At 39.1% G+C, this 15885-nt stretch overlaps 1 protein-coding gene across 1 annotated transcript in view; it reads left to right on the top strand.

Moving 5' to 3' along the window:
- The window catches only part of LOC138912734 (transcriptional regulator ATRX homolog), a 1213613-nt gene that overhangs the window by 795835 nt on the left and 401893 nt on the right, over positions 1-15885 (top strand). Inside the window, exon 13 of the mRNA XM_070213992.1 lies at positions 5768-5862. Coding sequence (XP_070070093.1) covers positions 5768-5862 — 95 coding nt within the window. The remainder of the gene's footprint in view (positions 1-5767; positions 5863-15885) is intronic.

Raw genomic sequence — 15885 nt, 5'->3', positions numbered from 1 at the left:
CTACCTGTTACATACTTTTGCACGAATCTAATATACCCTTTTACTCTACGAGTAACGGGTATAACAAGAGAGAACGCTATAGTCGGGTGCTCCGACTATCAGATACCCGTTACCCAGCTAAAGGGAGTTTGAGGGAGATGGATTTATAAAACTTTGATCGCGCATATTTCTTAAACGAATGGTCCGATTTGAAAAATGTTTTACACATAGGTATTTATAAACACAATAGGCATTATAAAACACCTTTTAAAATCTTTTAAGGCGATTGTGGGCGTTAATGGGGCCGTGGCTCTTGGCTGAAACCAGCTTGCGTAGGAAGCCCAAGAATAAGAATGGGTAATACCAACTTTATAGTTTCCGAGATCTCAGCGTTCATAAAGACGGACATGCCTGGATCGACTCGGCTAGTGATCCTGATTTAGAATATATTTACTTTAATCTAGGAGTAACGGGTATAATAAACGGATATGAGATTGTCAAAACACGATTTGTCGGCGACTACCACTCTAACAAATATTGTATCTCTGGATAATCTTCAAATTCAAAATCTTTTAAAATCTGGATGGAGTAGTGGAGACGAAATTTTTACGGGACCTCACTTTAATGCGAACGCTGTACTCGGGTTGGTGTCCCGACTAATAATCGTAACTCAGCTAAAGGGAGTGCGAGGGAGATAGATATATAAATTTTAATTGCGTATAACTTTTTAATGCATGGTCCGATTTGAAAAATGTCTTCTACATTTCGATAGGTATAAATATACACAACAAAATTGCATTTATACTTTTCGGAAATCTTTAAAAGTGTGGGCGCCAGACACATTTTAAAATTGTAAGTGGGCGATTGTGGGCGCTGCGTAGGAAACCCAAGAATATGTGTGGGAAATCTCAACCTTCTAGCGTTTGCAGTTTCCGAGATCTCAGCGTTCATACGGACAGACAGACAGACAGACAGACGGACAGACGGACATGGCTATATCGACTCGGCTAGTGACCCTGATCAAGAATATATATTTTTAAAGGGTCGGAAACGCTTCCTTCTCCCTGTTACATACTTTTGCACGAATAGAATATACCCTTTTACTCTACGAGTAAAGGGTATAAAAAACTGATTACAAAAATTAAGCAGTGTGGCAGTCGGCATAGCGTCATAATTCCGCGGACATAATTCCGCGCAGTAAATTTGGTCCGCGAACTTATGTCGTTTTTTTCGGGCGAAATTATGTCGCTGCTATACGTCATAGGATCGCGCGAAATTGTGTCGTTTATTATTATTATTATTATTATTTATTGTTTTGGCTTCCTAACGCTACAAGTTGCATAACTTATAAATTACTGCGCTAGTCACAACGGATAATTAATTTTATATTCGAACAATATTGGTTCTTAAATCTAATGACATACATTTTACATTAATTATTGAAAGTACAGAATGACAAATATAGTTAAGTCGAATTTAAAAAAAAAAAAGACAAAGGAAGAAGTTTTGGGGAAAAGTCGCAATGTTAAAATAGGATAATACAGCTTATAGCAAACTAGAGCTGCTATTTTTTAGGTGTGAAAGAAGTTTTGTCTTAAATAGAGGTGCGCTCCTAGTTTCTTTTATGTAATTGGGAAGTTCATTCCACGTTCTAATCGCATTAACAAAAAATTGTCTATTTGAGAGCAGAAACCTGTGTCGGATGCATATAATATTCTTTGTTCTTGTAGATCTGGAGAATTGTAGTTTTTCAAATAGGTATGATGGCTCTCTGGTGTTTATAACTTTGTGTAAAAAGATTATAGTTCGGCTTTTAATATAATCTGCCAAGCTAAGGTTAATTATTTTGTATGCAAATTGAGTTACATGGTTGGATCTATGCAAATTAAATATAAAACGCGCAAAAAAATTACTTGTGGCGAACTTATGTCGTTTTAAGGTGACATAAGTCCGCCAGCCGCGGAATTATGTCGCTGCTAAACGTCATAGGATCGCGCGAAATTATGACGTTTAAAAACTCACTGTCAAACGACATAAGTTCGCGCGGATTTATGTCGTATTAAAATGAGTAAACCATACATATATAGCTATATATACATATATAGGTTTATATATATACATACATATATAGGTATGCATGTCAAGTTACATACATATGTACATCTGTTTTTATGCATAGCTAAAATTATTTGATGCTTATAAATCTTATGCAATACATTTACATTTCTTATAGTCTAAAAGCCTTTTAAGCAAGCTTTAAAATGTAAATACATATATACAAAACAAGCGGCGCGGGTCATGAAAAAATGATACTGTATGTAGGGGAGAGTGGGGTAATTTCGTCACAGGGGCAATTTCGTCACCTGCAATATCTCGGAATCCATAAGTCTTAAAAATATATAATTTTCTTTGTTTTAGTCCCTCAAGACGGCATGACACAACCAGTATGCCGCAATTGAAAAGGGATAAGATGCACGATTTTTTATATAATACACAGTGCTATAATGTGCATTTCTGCGTTAGTGATTTTTAATTAATTTCGGAAGAAAAATAATTATTTCTAAAAAAGTACTGTCTGGGAAAATTTCGCCACCCTATGCTTAGGGTAAATTCGCACCTATTTTAAATACATATTTTTTTATTTGACTAGCTGGCTAACGAACAGACTACCGGCAGCAGCAACAAATATAGGACGTCAACAAAAATGGTACGCTTGATCAGTGTAGCATATTTACAGGCGTAAAGTTCCCTACATTTTTCAGGTGACGAAATTGCCCCAATGGTGTGGCGATTTTACCCCCTATGTAGCGGGATTGCCCCAGTATATTGGTTTTACTCTTTAATTTTTTATAAATCACCAAGGTAATTAAAAAAAAGAGGAATGTCACATTTTAAAGCTTGGTGCTAACCGCATTCAATAATAAAAATATAAATATGATAATGTGTCTCAAGATGGACAAAAAATAGCTTTGAAAAAATGCTGACGAAATTACCCCACTCTCCCCTACATTAGGGTGGACTTTTTAAAGGTCAACTGAGCTCAGCATCTTAAATGGTAGGTTTCCGTGTCCAATAAATTTATGCGAAAACCGAAAAATTTTATATCATCGTTTAGGCGGTGCGCAATGGCCCTAAAGTTTCGCTAAAAATGAAGTGTAAAACTATGAATTTTAATATGTCAACTTTTAGGTTTCGCTCGAATAAAAGGGTCAAGTAGAAATTTATTTCATGAATATTAACAGTTGGACGTAGCCTAACCTGTAGAGCTTCTGTCTCCCCGACCCACCATTTTTTTTTTTGTGAATTACAATAAAATAGAGATTCTATTTTATCAAACGATTGGTTTGGCTGGCTCGAGGTCTGGGTGCTTTATTTTTGGTTTTTCCCAATATATTTCGATCTCCTCCGGAGATCGTCTTCAGGGGCTACATATATTAACAATTATTACATTTAATAACATAAAAACATTTTACCGTGTTTATACATACATTGCTTTTAAATCAAAGCGCACGACGTCCGATCTGTCCGCCGTGGAGTTGTAAACTAACTCTGTTCTTTTCTAGCAAGTGTCTGTATATATGTCCGCAATTGTCTGTGTCTGTTTTAAAGTTGAGCCTAATGTTTGTAAGTGTGTTTATGATGTGAAGCATTTCTATTGTGAGTCGTTTGTTGTAATGTTCTTCTTGTTGTAATATGCTCACTGCATTGAAATCTGGCCTGTGACCGGTACTTTTACAGTGTGTCGCGAGTGCTGTTTTTTGGCTGTTTATTTCGTGTATTTTGTTCATGTCCGATCGATGTCCAGAGATTCTCGTTTTTAATTTACATTTAGTCGTGCCAACATATACTTTGTCACAGGTTGTATTTTTGTCTCCTGCACACGGAATCTTGTAAATCAAATTATTTTTTTTTTTTTTTTTACAAATGACCTCAACTGCACAGTTTGGGAGTTCAAGTAGTTTTTAAACGACATAATTTCGCGCTATCTTATGACGTTTGAGAACGTCATAAGTCCGCCGCAGAAAAAACGACATAATTTCGCCAGCCGCGGAATTATGTCGCTGCTAAGCGACATAAGTTCGCGCGAAATTATGACGTTTAAAAACTACTTGAACTCCCAAACTGTGCAGTTGAGGTCATTTGTAAACTCCTTAACGGGATTACGGCGGAATTATGTCGGCGGAATTAATTCTTCACCCCGTGGCAGTCTATGCATCTAAGTCTGGAATGAGTTTCCACAAGCATGCCGTCCAAGTATCCAATTGTCTGATGGGTGCAATCTTTTTAGTCTTTTTCTGTTCATAGGTCTGGAAAGTGTGAAAGTAAGTCTGTTTGTATGGGAGATGAGTCTTGATCTGTAGCGAATGGCAGTGTTGGTGATAGATGTACAAAGAGGATTAATTTTGAGATCTCGAAAAATATTAGTGTTTCTTGTATAGTATGGGGCGTTTATCATATGTCTTAAATTTTTGGATTGGCAGGATTCAATTTTTTTTTTTGGAAGTGTTACAGGCAGTGCCTCAAAAGTGTATACCCCAATGTAGATTAGGCATCAAGGTTGCTTTGAAGAGCCGGGTTTTCGCCGTGATCGACAGTCCAAGCCCGGACGAAGAAGCCATCTCATTTTCGCCGCTTTTTGCCTTACTGAAGCACAGGTTGCTACAATGTGCTGCTTCCAGGTAAGCCGCCTGTCCAGAGTAAGCCTAGGGTACTTAAACGTGTCCGAGTGCTTTATGGAGTCCCGTCTAAGGTTAGGCGATACGTGTTCAGACTGTTCAATGAAAAGGTGGCATGCTGAGACTTGGCAGGATTAACTGCGATGTTCCAACTCGACGCCCAGGCCTCAAACTCATTTAGCATGTTCTGCACCATATCTGTCGCCTCTCTTCGCAGAGCACTTGTCGCCAGAAATGCTGTGTCATCTGCATAGGTAGCTGTTAAAACATTCCTGCCTCTGGGCGACGGAAGGTCTGAGGCTAATATTGTATACAAGACAGGACCCAGCACACTTCCTTGAGGGACTTCAGCAAGAATAGGCCTTGAGACAAACTTGGATCCTCGAAAATCCACCTGGAAGGTTCTACCAATGAGAAATGAGCGAAGGAGATCAAAGTATGTCGGGGGAAGAATGGGTTTCAGATTATGGAGCAATTTACAGTGCCAGACATCTTGATATCTGGAATACTGCGCAAAAATACTTTTTCGTCTCGAATGCTTTAAGGATATAGTTGACCACCCGATGCATTTGCTCAGCAGCGTTATGCAGACTCCTAAAACCAAACTGATGATTCGGAATTGCATCCTGAAACATATGAATAATAAAAAGCCTATTTAGTAAAATTCGCTCAAAAATCTTAAAGAAGGTTGGCAGTAGGCTTATAGGCCGAAAACAATATATTTAACAGCGAGTAATTACATTTACCAATTGGTCGGGTTAAAGTTTTCCAGGGGTTATGAAAGACAAATGTGAAGACACATCCGCTGAATGCATATGGTTTATGAGCCGTTTATCACATGAAGATGTGCGCAGACCAGGATATCAGCTACCTATTTGTTTAGGTTAAAGTAGCTATCAGCAACGAACGAATTTCTGCTAAGTCGAAGTCGTACAGCTGTGTTTGTTCAGAACCGATGCGGCAATAAAACATTTAAAACTGAAGGAATAATCCAAAAAACACTCAAAAAAGTAAGCCTATCACGTTAATTACATTACATTAAGATAAACTTTAGAAAAAATTTTTTTAATGCTTCTTAAATAATAACTTATGTACAATATATATCGTTTCAGTTTGATCTTTTCCGCTTTTGTTGCTGTCCTTAATGTGGTTGAATACTTTTTCAAAAAAATTTCTGATTCTGATTCTGAAATGACGCATCTTGGCCGTAAGTACAATTTCGACTATTATTTATCATTAAGATAGTCTTCTGATTTGGGGATTTATACTGAAATATGACTTGATATATTGTGCACTTAGGTCCGTCTCGTTCTGAATCCTAAGCTCCAACTCGAACCGTTGCTCTCTTCCTGATATGCCGGCTGTCTCAAACAGATCTCTAAAACTGCTCATGCAGATATTATTCGGATTTACTCAGCGCTGTAAGATGCAAGGTTATTCGAAATACACAAGGATAAGAAATAGTGCTATAGATAGAGTTAATTGGGTAATCATTAGGTAAACGTCATAGCTTGGTAATTGCCCGTTTAAATGTTTCATATTGAGTTTTAATGGTTACAACACAGACGAGTTCATCCGATCCAGGATGTAAGTCAATGCACGCCCTACACTCCATTAAGCAGGCGAAATCCCGTCATCGTCATCACCTTAACGTTTGCCTGCCAAAATTCAGCGATCGGGGCGGACTAAAGTCCAATTCGATTTGCTTGTCGACTGATTTAGCTGCAGTCTTATCACTATGCCTTGAGTACACATTTCGCAGCGCCCACAAAATTAGTGCCACTGCACAGTGCCAGTACCTAAAATTGTTTGAAGGTAAACAAATTGTCTCAAAAAGTAGGATGTTTATACGGGTTTTGGATACAAAGGCTGGATACAGACGTGGAGGGGGAGGTAATTAATTATGCTAATTAGTGTAATAAATCAGGACAATGTGACAGGTGTGGGGGGGTAATTAAAGTTAAGGGGTGCGTGACGAGTGATCGTTAATTAGGGTCCACAATAGTTATATCCAGCTTTTGTATCTAGGATTTGTATTCAGGAATCAGATCCCGAAATTCGGTCCAAAAATCGGGGCTCTTATTAAGCGCGGAGAAGTTACTGGGGTGTGACGGGTGATCATAGCGATATATTCTTTGCTTAGATTAAGAAAGTGTGGTGATCACACGGGTACGTGATAGAATGTCACGGGCTGTTGTCACGTCCAAAAGAAACAGCTGAAAGCAATCACCCATGAAAAGGGGATCCCTTTGCTTGCCGCTGCACACTGACACGAAATGTCCAATTTTTATACCCTTGTAGAGGGTATTATAACTTCAGTCAGATGTTTGCAACGCAGTGAAGGAGACGTTTCCGACCACATAAAGTATATATGTTCTTGATCAGCACCAATAGCCGAGTCTATCTAGCCATGTCCGTCTGTCCGTTTCTATGCGAACTAGTCTCTCAGTTTTAAAGCTATCGCGATTAAACTTTCCCGAAAGTCTTCTTTCTATTGCAGGTAGTACATATGTCGGAGCGAGCCGGATCGGACCACTATATCTTAAGGCTCCCATAGGAATATTCAAACAAATATAAGAAAATTCATTGTAACTTTGTAGGAAGTAGGCGTTTTGATTCTTGACTACTTATGTATAAACAAAATTAAAATAGAAACGCTGAATCTGGAATCCCTGGAACTGCACTGAGTGAGCATTACTTTATCTACAAGGGTATATAAGCTTCGGCTGGCCGAAGGTAGCTTCCTTTCTTGTTTTTGCATAAAATCAAAATTGAATTAACTTTATATACGAATTCATTAATTATATTTGCCCGTTCCTTCCGGTTCTAGCTTTCCCCTCCAGTTAAAGACAAGGTTAAGTTCAGTCCTAGCTCGCTGCTCGACATTTGGTATCGCAATAAAGAAGCTATATTTAAGCAGTGGAAAATTAAAAATGTAAATATTGTTGTTTAATTTACTAAAATATAATTGTTTTCTATTACAAAAAACAAAAAGAAAAAGAATTACCTTTTTTTACTCATTTAGTTAACACTGCGCTTCGCAAAATATGGGTGGTAAATGTAGGCGTGGCCAGATCAAACTGAAAGTTTGTATATATCTTTATAATGATCTTATTATCAAATGTGCCAAGTTTCAGCGCTCTATGAACATTATTGGAATTTTTGCAAAAAAATTGGTCATTCCGACCAGTGTGCACTGAGAAACAAACACCCACCCAATAACAAAAGAATATGTAAATTTTAGATTCAAATATATTTTTAATTTTTTAACTTTTTGACCTGAAAGAAATAGCTAAAAAAAATCACCCATCCCCCCAAACAAAAGAAGATACAAATTTTAATTTCAAATATATTGTAACGACCCTGTTTTGGGAGGCGGTATAGCTCGCCGTGGTCAGGGTTCGCGACAGATATTTATAGTTCCTCTATAGATCGATTTACCTCCCTTTCCCCCATAATAACACAGAGGGATAGAGCTATAATGTAGGCGTGTATTTCGTAGTAATTGACAAAATAGGGTTTGGTCGGGTGATTACGTATATGTGAGTCGACACTGCTTGCTTCGGTGGTTCGGTGCTACGGGAGGGCCGAAGGCTGGACTGATTGCTGTTGGTTTGGCGCTCCGGGAGGGCCGAGTGGTGAACTGCTTGCTGTCGGGATCCGATGCTACTGAAGCTGTGTGATGAACTGCTTGCCGCCGTTGGTCCGATGCTACGGGAGCGTGTGCGATGAACTGCTTGCCATCGTTGATCCGATGCTACGGAAGCGTGTGTGATGAACTGCTTGCCGTCGTTGATCCGATGCTACGGAAGCATGTGTGATGAACTGCTTGCCGTCGTTGATCCGATGCTGCGGAAGTGTGTGTGATGAACTGCTTGCCGTCGTTGATCCGATGCTGCGGAAGCGTGTGTGATGAACTGCTTGCCGTCGTTGATCCGATGCTACGGAAGCTTGTGTGATGAACTGCTTGCCGTCGTTGATCCGATGCTGCGGAAGCGTGTGTGATGAACTGCTTGCCGTCGTTGATCCGATGCTACGGAAGCTGTATGATGAACTGCTTCGTGGTGTGTAACATGAGGTCGCGTCGGCGCTGCGGGATGGGCCGAGTGACCGTGTTGACGTGGCAGATGGGCCGAGTGGTCGCGTTGGCGCTGCGGATGGCCGAGTGATCGCGTTGGCGCTGCGGATGGCCGAGTGTGAACTGCTTCGTCGTGCGTACGTCGTGTACGTCGGGTTCGTAGTGTTCTTGGTCGTTGGGAACGATCTACTTGGATTTCCGGATATTTCTCCTTGTTGCTAATGTTTCCTCGAAGATCGTCGGAACGCAAGTCACTCATCTGGGGTCTTGCCTCTGCTTATATAGGCCCCGTTGAGTGTGCCCAGAGCGGTCGATACTGAGAATCCTGCTATCGATACCTCGTTATCGGGTCTCTAATATAGCGATGGTATTCGGCTATCGAAGTATCGGTGGGGTTAGTGTTGCCAGACCTGGTAGTTGACTATCGATATATTAGTGTGACCAGCGTATCCGTTTGGGCGCGCGTTTTGAATGTGTGCGATTATGGCGCGTATTTTGAATGTGGTGCGGCGTAGTGAGAATAAAAAGATAGATGTGTGTTTTGGAATGTTCTTCTTTTTTATTGTTTGTGACGCTGGGTCGTCACAATATTTTTTTTTTTTTTTAACTTTTTGACTTGAAAGAAATAGCTGAAAAATCACCCACCTCCAATAAAAAAAGAATATGTAAATTTTAGAGTCAAATTTATTTTTATTGTTTAACTATTTATTTATTTTCAAATTTAAGGTTAAGTTTATTATATATGTTAATTAAAGCAATAAATTTAATTCTAAGGTATGGTGCCTGGTGACATTGACAAGTATCCGGGCCCTCTCTTACATCATCTTCGGCCCAGGTACATGTTAGCATATGTACGCCATATTTAGTTTCTCTCTCACCGACTCGATCCATCTGTTGAAGATTGGAGAAAATCATCTCCAGGGACTCCCGATAATCCTCAAAAATGAAATCACCATTTTTGTTAAAAAATTTGGTAATTTGATCACACACGTCGTTGTTGGTACTCATGATGATTTTTGGTTTCTTGATGTTTTGATGTTTAATTGTTGTTTCTTGATGTTGTTGGTGCTGTTTTACTGCTGTTATACCCTTGCAGAGGGTATTATAATTTCAGTCAGATGTTTGCAACGCAGTGAAGGAGACGTTTCCGACCACATAAAGTATATATGTTCTTGATCAGCACCAATAGCCGAGTCTATCTAACCATGTCCGTCTGTCCGTTTCTATTCGAACTAGTCTCTCAGTTTTAAAACTATCGCGATTAAAGTTTCCCGAAAGTCTTCTTTCTATTGCAGGTAGTACATATGTCGGAGCGAGCCGGATCGGACCACTATATCTTAAGGCTCCCATAGGAATATTCAAACAAATATAAGAAAATTCATTGTAACTTTGTAGGAAGTAGGCGTTTTGATTCTTGACTACTTATGTATAAACAAAATTAAAATAGAAACGCTGAATCTGGAATCCCTGGAACTGCACCGAGTGAGCATTACTTTATCTACAAGGGTATATAAGCTTCGGCTGGCCGAAGGTATCTTCCTTTCTTGTTTTTGCATAAAATCAAAATTGAATTAACTTTAATAGTCTTATAATATATTGTTCAACTACAAACAATCGATAATATTAAGTTGAATATTTGCAAGTCTGGAGTTTTGCTAGGGTCGCAAAGTTCGTTGACCGATCAGCTGCTTGCAAGCAAAAAGAAGCGGAAAATAGTTAATTAAGTTTGACAATTCGCTATTTTTAATTTTGTGCAACAATTTGAAAAACAAAAAGGGATAATATTGCTCAAGGTATGTAGATTATAGGCTAAATTCATTATTTGAATATATGTGTTATTTGTTTATATTGTTAATCGTTTTTGTATTGTCTTAAAATAGTATATTTTTAACCAAAGTGTCCGTGTTTTGTGGAATATTACTAATCTGCTATGACTCGCTATACAAAAGTAAGTCTGCAACAGTATTTGTTAATATATAGGGGAGGTTAGGGTAAGGTGACGAACGACGAAAAATCAATATTTTTCAGAAGTGTAAAAGCCAAAACTTGCATACATCCACTGAGCATATTTCTGTGAAAGTACGATTAGAAATTCCAACGCAGCTAAATCCTACAGCGTTTGGCGTGAACCATTCCTTTTTTGCATTTTTAAAAATTGTAGGGTAATGTGACGAACGATTCGTTTTTTAATGTAACTTTGGGGCTGTCCATATATTACGTAATCACAGTTTCGACGATTTTTTACCCCCCCCCCCCTTGTAATCAATTCTTCATACAAAAAAAAATTTGCACTAGAGTAATCATTTGGTGGTCCCCCCCCCTAGATGATTACGTAATATATGGACAGCCCCTTTACCACAAAATTAATATTTTTTAAAAGTGTAAAAGCAGAAAGTTGCTTACATCTACTGAGCATATTTTTGTAAACGTACGATTCGAAAATCCATCGGATTTAGATCCCACAGCTTTTGGCGTGAGCTATCCTATCCAACTGACGGCACAACTAAAATCAATACAAAACTACAATAAAACTGCAGCATTTAATGTGTTCAGGTAATATTAGAGTTTTTTACACAAAATCAATAATAACAATTAAAATTTGTGAATACAAAATATTTGTCACCATACAACATAAAAGGTTCGTCACGATACCCTACAAGGTACACTTGGAGCAAAAACGGTGTCACTCTCAAACGGCGCAAACAAAAAAACGCCAAGTACCAAAAACTGTTGATTAAGATCTCATTTGTACGAGCATATATTTATCTGATTTTATTATTCACTCATCTTCGCTCGGGCACTGCTGAAACACAAATAAATTGAATAGGTTTGCTAGTTTGTGCACCACCTTTTTAGAAAAAATTACCACACAAACAAATTACGGGACTTCTTAATAATATTACTGTAAAAACATTGTCGACACGATGAGAGGAGACGACTACATTTATTTGGAATTTTTAACGTGGCGTCATATGTGAGATTCGACGAGTTCGTCACATTACCCTACTCGTCAAATTATCCTACACTCCCCTATATTATACGAATTCATTAATTATATTTGCCCGTTCCTGCCGGTTCTAGCTTTCCCCTCCAGTTAAAGACAAGGTTAAGTTCAGTCCTAGCTCGCTGCTCGACATTTGGTATCGCATTAAAAAAGCTATATTTAAGCAGTGGAAAATTAAAAATGTAAATATTGTTGTTTAATTTACTAAAATATAATTGTTTTCTATTACAAAAAACAAAAAGAACAAGAAAGGAAGCTAACTTCGGCCAGCCGAAGCTTATATACCCTTGCAGATAAAGTAATGCTCACTCGGTGCAGTTCCAGGGATTCCAGATTCAGCGTTTCTATTTTAATTTTGTTTATACATAAGCAGTCAAGAATCAAAACGCCTACTTCCTACAAAGTTACAATGAATTTTCTTATATTTGTTTAAATATTCCTATGGAAGCCTTAAGATATAGTGGTCCGACCCGGCTCGCTTCGACATATGTACTACCTGCAATAGAAAGAAGACTTTCGGGAAAGTTTCACCGCGATAGCTTTCAAACTGAGAGACTAGTTCGCATAGAAACGGACAGACGGACAGACGGACTGACAGACAGACGGACAGACGGACATGGCTAGATAGACTCGGCTATTGGTCCTGATCAAGAATATATATACTTTATGTGGTCGGAAACGTCTCCTTCACAGCGTTGCAAACATCTGACTGAAATTATAATACCCTCTACAAGGGTATAAAAAGAATTACCTTTTTTTACTCATTTAGTTAACACTGCGCTTCGCAAAATATGGGTGGTAAATGTATGCGTGGCCAGATCAAACTGAAAGTTTGTATATATCTTTATAATGATCTTATTATCAAATGTGCCAAGTTTCAGCGCTCTATGAACATTTTTGGAATTTTTGCAAAAAAATTGGTCATTCCGACCAGTGTGCACTGAGAAACAAACACCCACCCAAAAACAAAAGAATATGTAAATTTTAGATTCAAATATATTTTTAATTTTTTAACTTTTTGACCTGAAAGAAATAGCTAAAAAAATCAACCAATTTCAAATATATATATATCAAATAAAAACACCTCTTAACGAGGTAAAAAACTAGTGACGATCGCACCTTCAACATACAAAAGTTCTGATATCAACATTTGTGACGAAAAATTATTACACTCATCCTTAAATAGACTTTCCAATATATTCTCTTTCGGACCGCCCTAGCAAACTATTCCAGCCTTTTTCCCTTCACAGGCATTTTCTATTGCAGCGTGACGAATGAGAAAAGATTAGAAAGTCTATTTAATGACGAGTGTAATAATTTTTCGTCACAAATGTTGATATCAGAACTTTTGTATGTTGAAGGTGCGATCGTCACTAGTTTTTTACCTCGTTAAGAGGTGTTTTTATTTGATATCAGAAGTTTTTGTTTGTTTACATTTGCTCTCATAGGAGCTAATATATACATACATTTAAATTTTAATTGGTCAATCATAATTTATAAGCCATTGTATTTAAACAAATTAAGTTAAAAAGGCGTTTAAGTATTTCAAAATACCTTTTAAACGATGTATAGCACATGTCGGTACCTTTAGTAGTGTCGAACTTACAAACTAACGAAATTTAGCTATTTTTAGCTTTTTCCCGCTAAAGTAGTGGCTTTTTCCAAAAGTCGTAGAACAAAAGATTCCTATATGGAACTCTTAAGTGCAAATTTACTGATTCCATGACCCTAAAATACAGTTCGGATACCCTCCCACAAAATTCAATACTCAGGGAGCGTTAATTGGTCGAGCTGGCAAAAGTGGCCATTTTCGAATAAAAATAACTTTTAAACGTGACTTTTTACAGTAATGTGTTATATACCAAAATTTAAGGAATCTCAAGGGCTATACAGTTTAAAGTTGTAAGGAAAATCGTTAGAGCCGTTTTTGAGAAAATTAAAAAAAAGTTAAAAAAAGGTTTAAACAAATTTTCTTTTGTTCATATCTTTTTAACTATTACATTTACACAAATTGCATAGAAGGCGTTTATAGCATTTAAAAATACCTTTCAAACAAGATGCACAAGTCTGTAGCTTTAGTAGTATAGAAGTTACGGCTTTCCGAATTTTAGCTATTTATAGCTGTTTTCCCGCTAAACTAGCGGGTTTTTCCAAAAGTGGTAGAACAAAAGTTTTTTATATCGATGTGATGAACGTCATATCAAATTTTCAGAACTTAAAAAACATATTTTGGACAAACTGACAAGCGGACAAACTGACAAACAGAATTAAATTTTCATTTTGGGAAGAAGAAGAAAATCTTATTTTGGCTAAAACTTTTGAACGAGCGTCGGATTTTATCATATGACCCCTCATGACGGGTATTTTCAATAGAACCACAACTAAAACATTGCGAGGGGGCATTTATCCCCACCGGCCCCAACAGCTCAAAATTTCGAAATTTTCACTTTTTCACTTTCACCGCTCTCTCTCCCAAGCCAATTGATTTTCTTAAAGTCTTGGTATGCAATCCTGTTAGTTTTCGCAATACCTTTCGATAGGAGTATTATGATCGGACCATCACAGTAGATTTTAATTTCTTCGTGTATATATAGTAGTCGCCTTCGCACACTCTCCTGGTGCGCTTCGTTACTACATGGACTGCCGTCCATAGTGATGTTTTTTTTTAACTTTTTGACCTGAATGAAATACCTGAAAAATCACCCATTCCCCAAACAAAAGAAGATACTAATTTTAATTTCAAATATATTGTAACGACCCTGTTTTGGGAGGCGGTATAGCTCGCCGTGGTCAGGGTTCGCGACAGATATTTATAGTTCCTCTATAGATCGATTTACCTCCCTTTCCCCCATAATAACACAGAGGGATAGAGCTATAATGTAGGCGTGTATTTCGTAGTAATTGTAAAGTGAGGTTTTGTCGGGTGATGACGTATATGTGAGTCGACACTGCTTGCTTCGGTGGTTCGGTGCTACGGGAGGGCCGAGTGGTGAACTGCTTGCTGTCGGGATCCGATGCTACTGAAGCTGTGTGATGAACTGCTTGCCACCGTTGGTCCGATGCTACGGGAGCGTGTATGATGAACTGCTTGCCGCCGTTGGTCCGATGCTACGGGAGTGTGTGTGATGAACTGCTTTCCGTCGTTGATCCGATGCTACGGAAGCATGTGTGATGAACTGCTTGCCGTCGTTGATCCGATGCTGCGGAAGCGTGTGTGATGAACTGCTTCGTGGTGTGTACCATGAGGTCGCGTCGGCGCTGCGGATGGCCGAGTGATCGCGTTGGCGCTGCGGATGGCCGAGTGTGAACTGCTTCGTCGTGCGTACGTCGGGTTCGTAGTGTTCTGGGTCGTTGGGAACGATCTACTTGGATTTCCGGATATTTCTCCTTGTTGCTGATGTTTCCTCGAAGATCGTCGGAACGCAAGTCACTCATCTGGGGTCTTGCCTCTGCTTATATAGGCCCCGTTGAGTGTGCCCAGAGCGGTCGATACTGAGAATCCTGCTATCGATACCTCGTTATCGGGTCTCTAATATAGCGATGGTATTCGGCTATCGAAGTATCGGTGGGGTTAGTGTGGCCAGACCTGGTAGTTGGGCGCGCGTTTTGAATGTGTGCGATTTTGGCGCGTATTTTGAATGTGGTGCGGCGTAGTGAGAAGAAAATGATTTGGAATGTTCTTCTTTTTTATTGTTTGTGACGCTGGGTCGTCACACCCCTCCCCCCGCTTACGATGCTGGTGTCTCGTTGGTGTTGGCGTGAACGTGTCCGTCTCTGCCGATCCGGATACGGGTTGTGTGGTTATCCGAGACCACTAGCGTTGTCTTCCGGTTTCCGCTCCGCCAGGTTGCCTTGAGACGTACGATGGCTTCCTCCACACGTTTTAGGTGCTCCGCGCGGACCCGCGGTTTTGGCTCCCACTCTTCCTCACTATCCTCCGACAGATTGATCGGCTTCACTCCGGGATAGTTCATTGAAGAGAGCCGCCGCGGGGTTACCCATTTTGTCTGGGGACGCTGATAGTCCGCCAGTTGGTGCCTTTTTGTGCCGGTCGTTGTCCTGGGCATGGGGGGTCGTGCTTCGTTGTCCGTTGTTTGCCGTGTCGTTTTCTTGGTCGGTGCTGTCGCCAATGTTTGCCGTGTTGTTGT

The sequence above is a fragment of the Drosophila takahashii genome, chromosome 2R, assembly GCF_030179915.1.
Source record: "Drosophila takahashii strain IR98-3 E-12201 chromosome 2R, DtakHiC1v2, whole genome shotgun sequence".
Classification (NCBI taxonomy): domain Eukaryota; kingdom Metazoa; phylum Arthropoda; class Insecta; order Diptera; family Drosophilidae; genus Drosophila; species Drosophila takahashii.
This window is presented reverse-complemented; position numbering and strand designations above follow the sequence as displayed.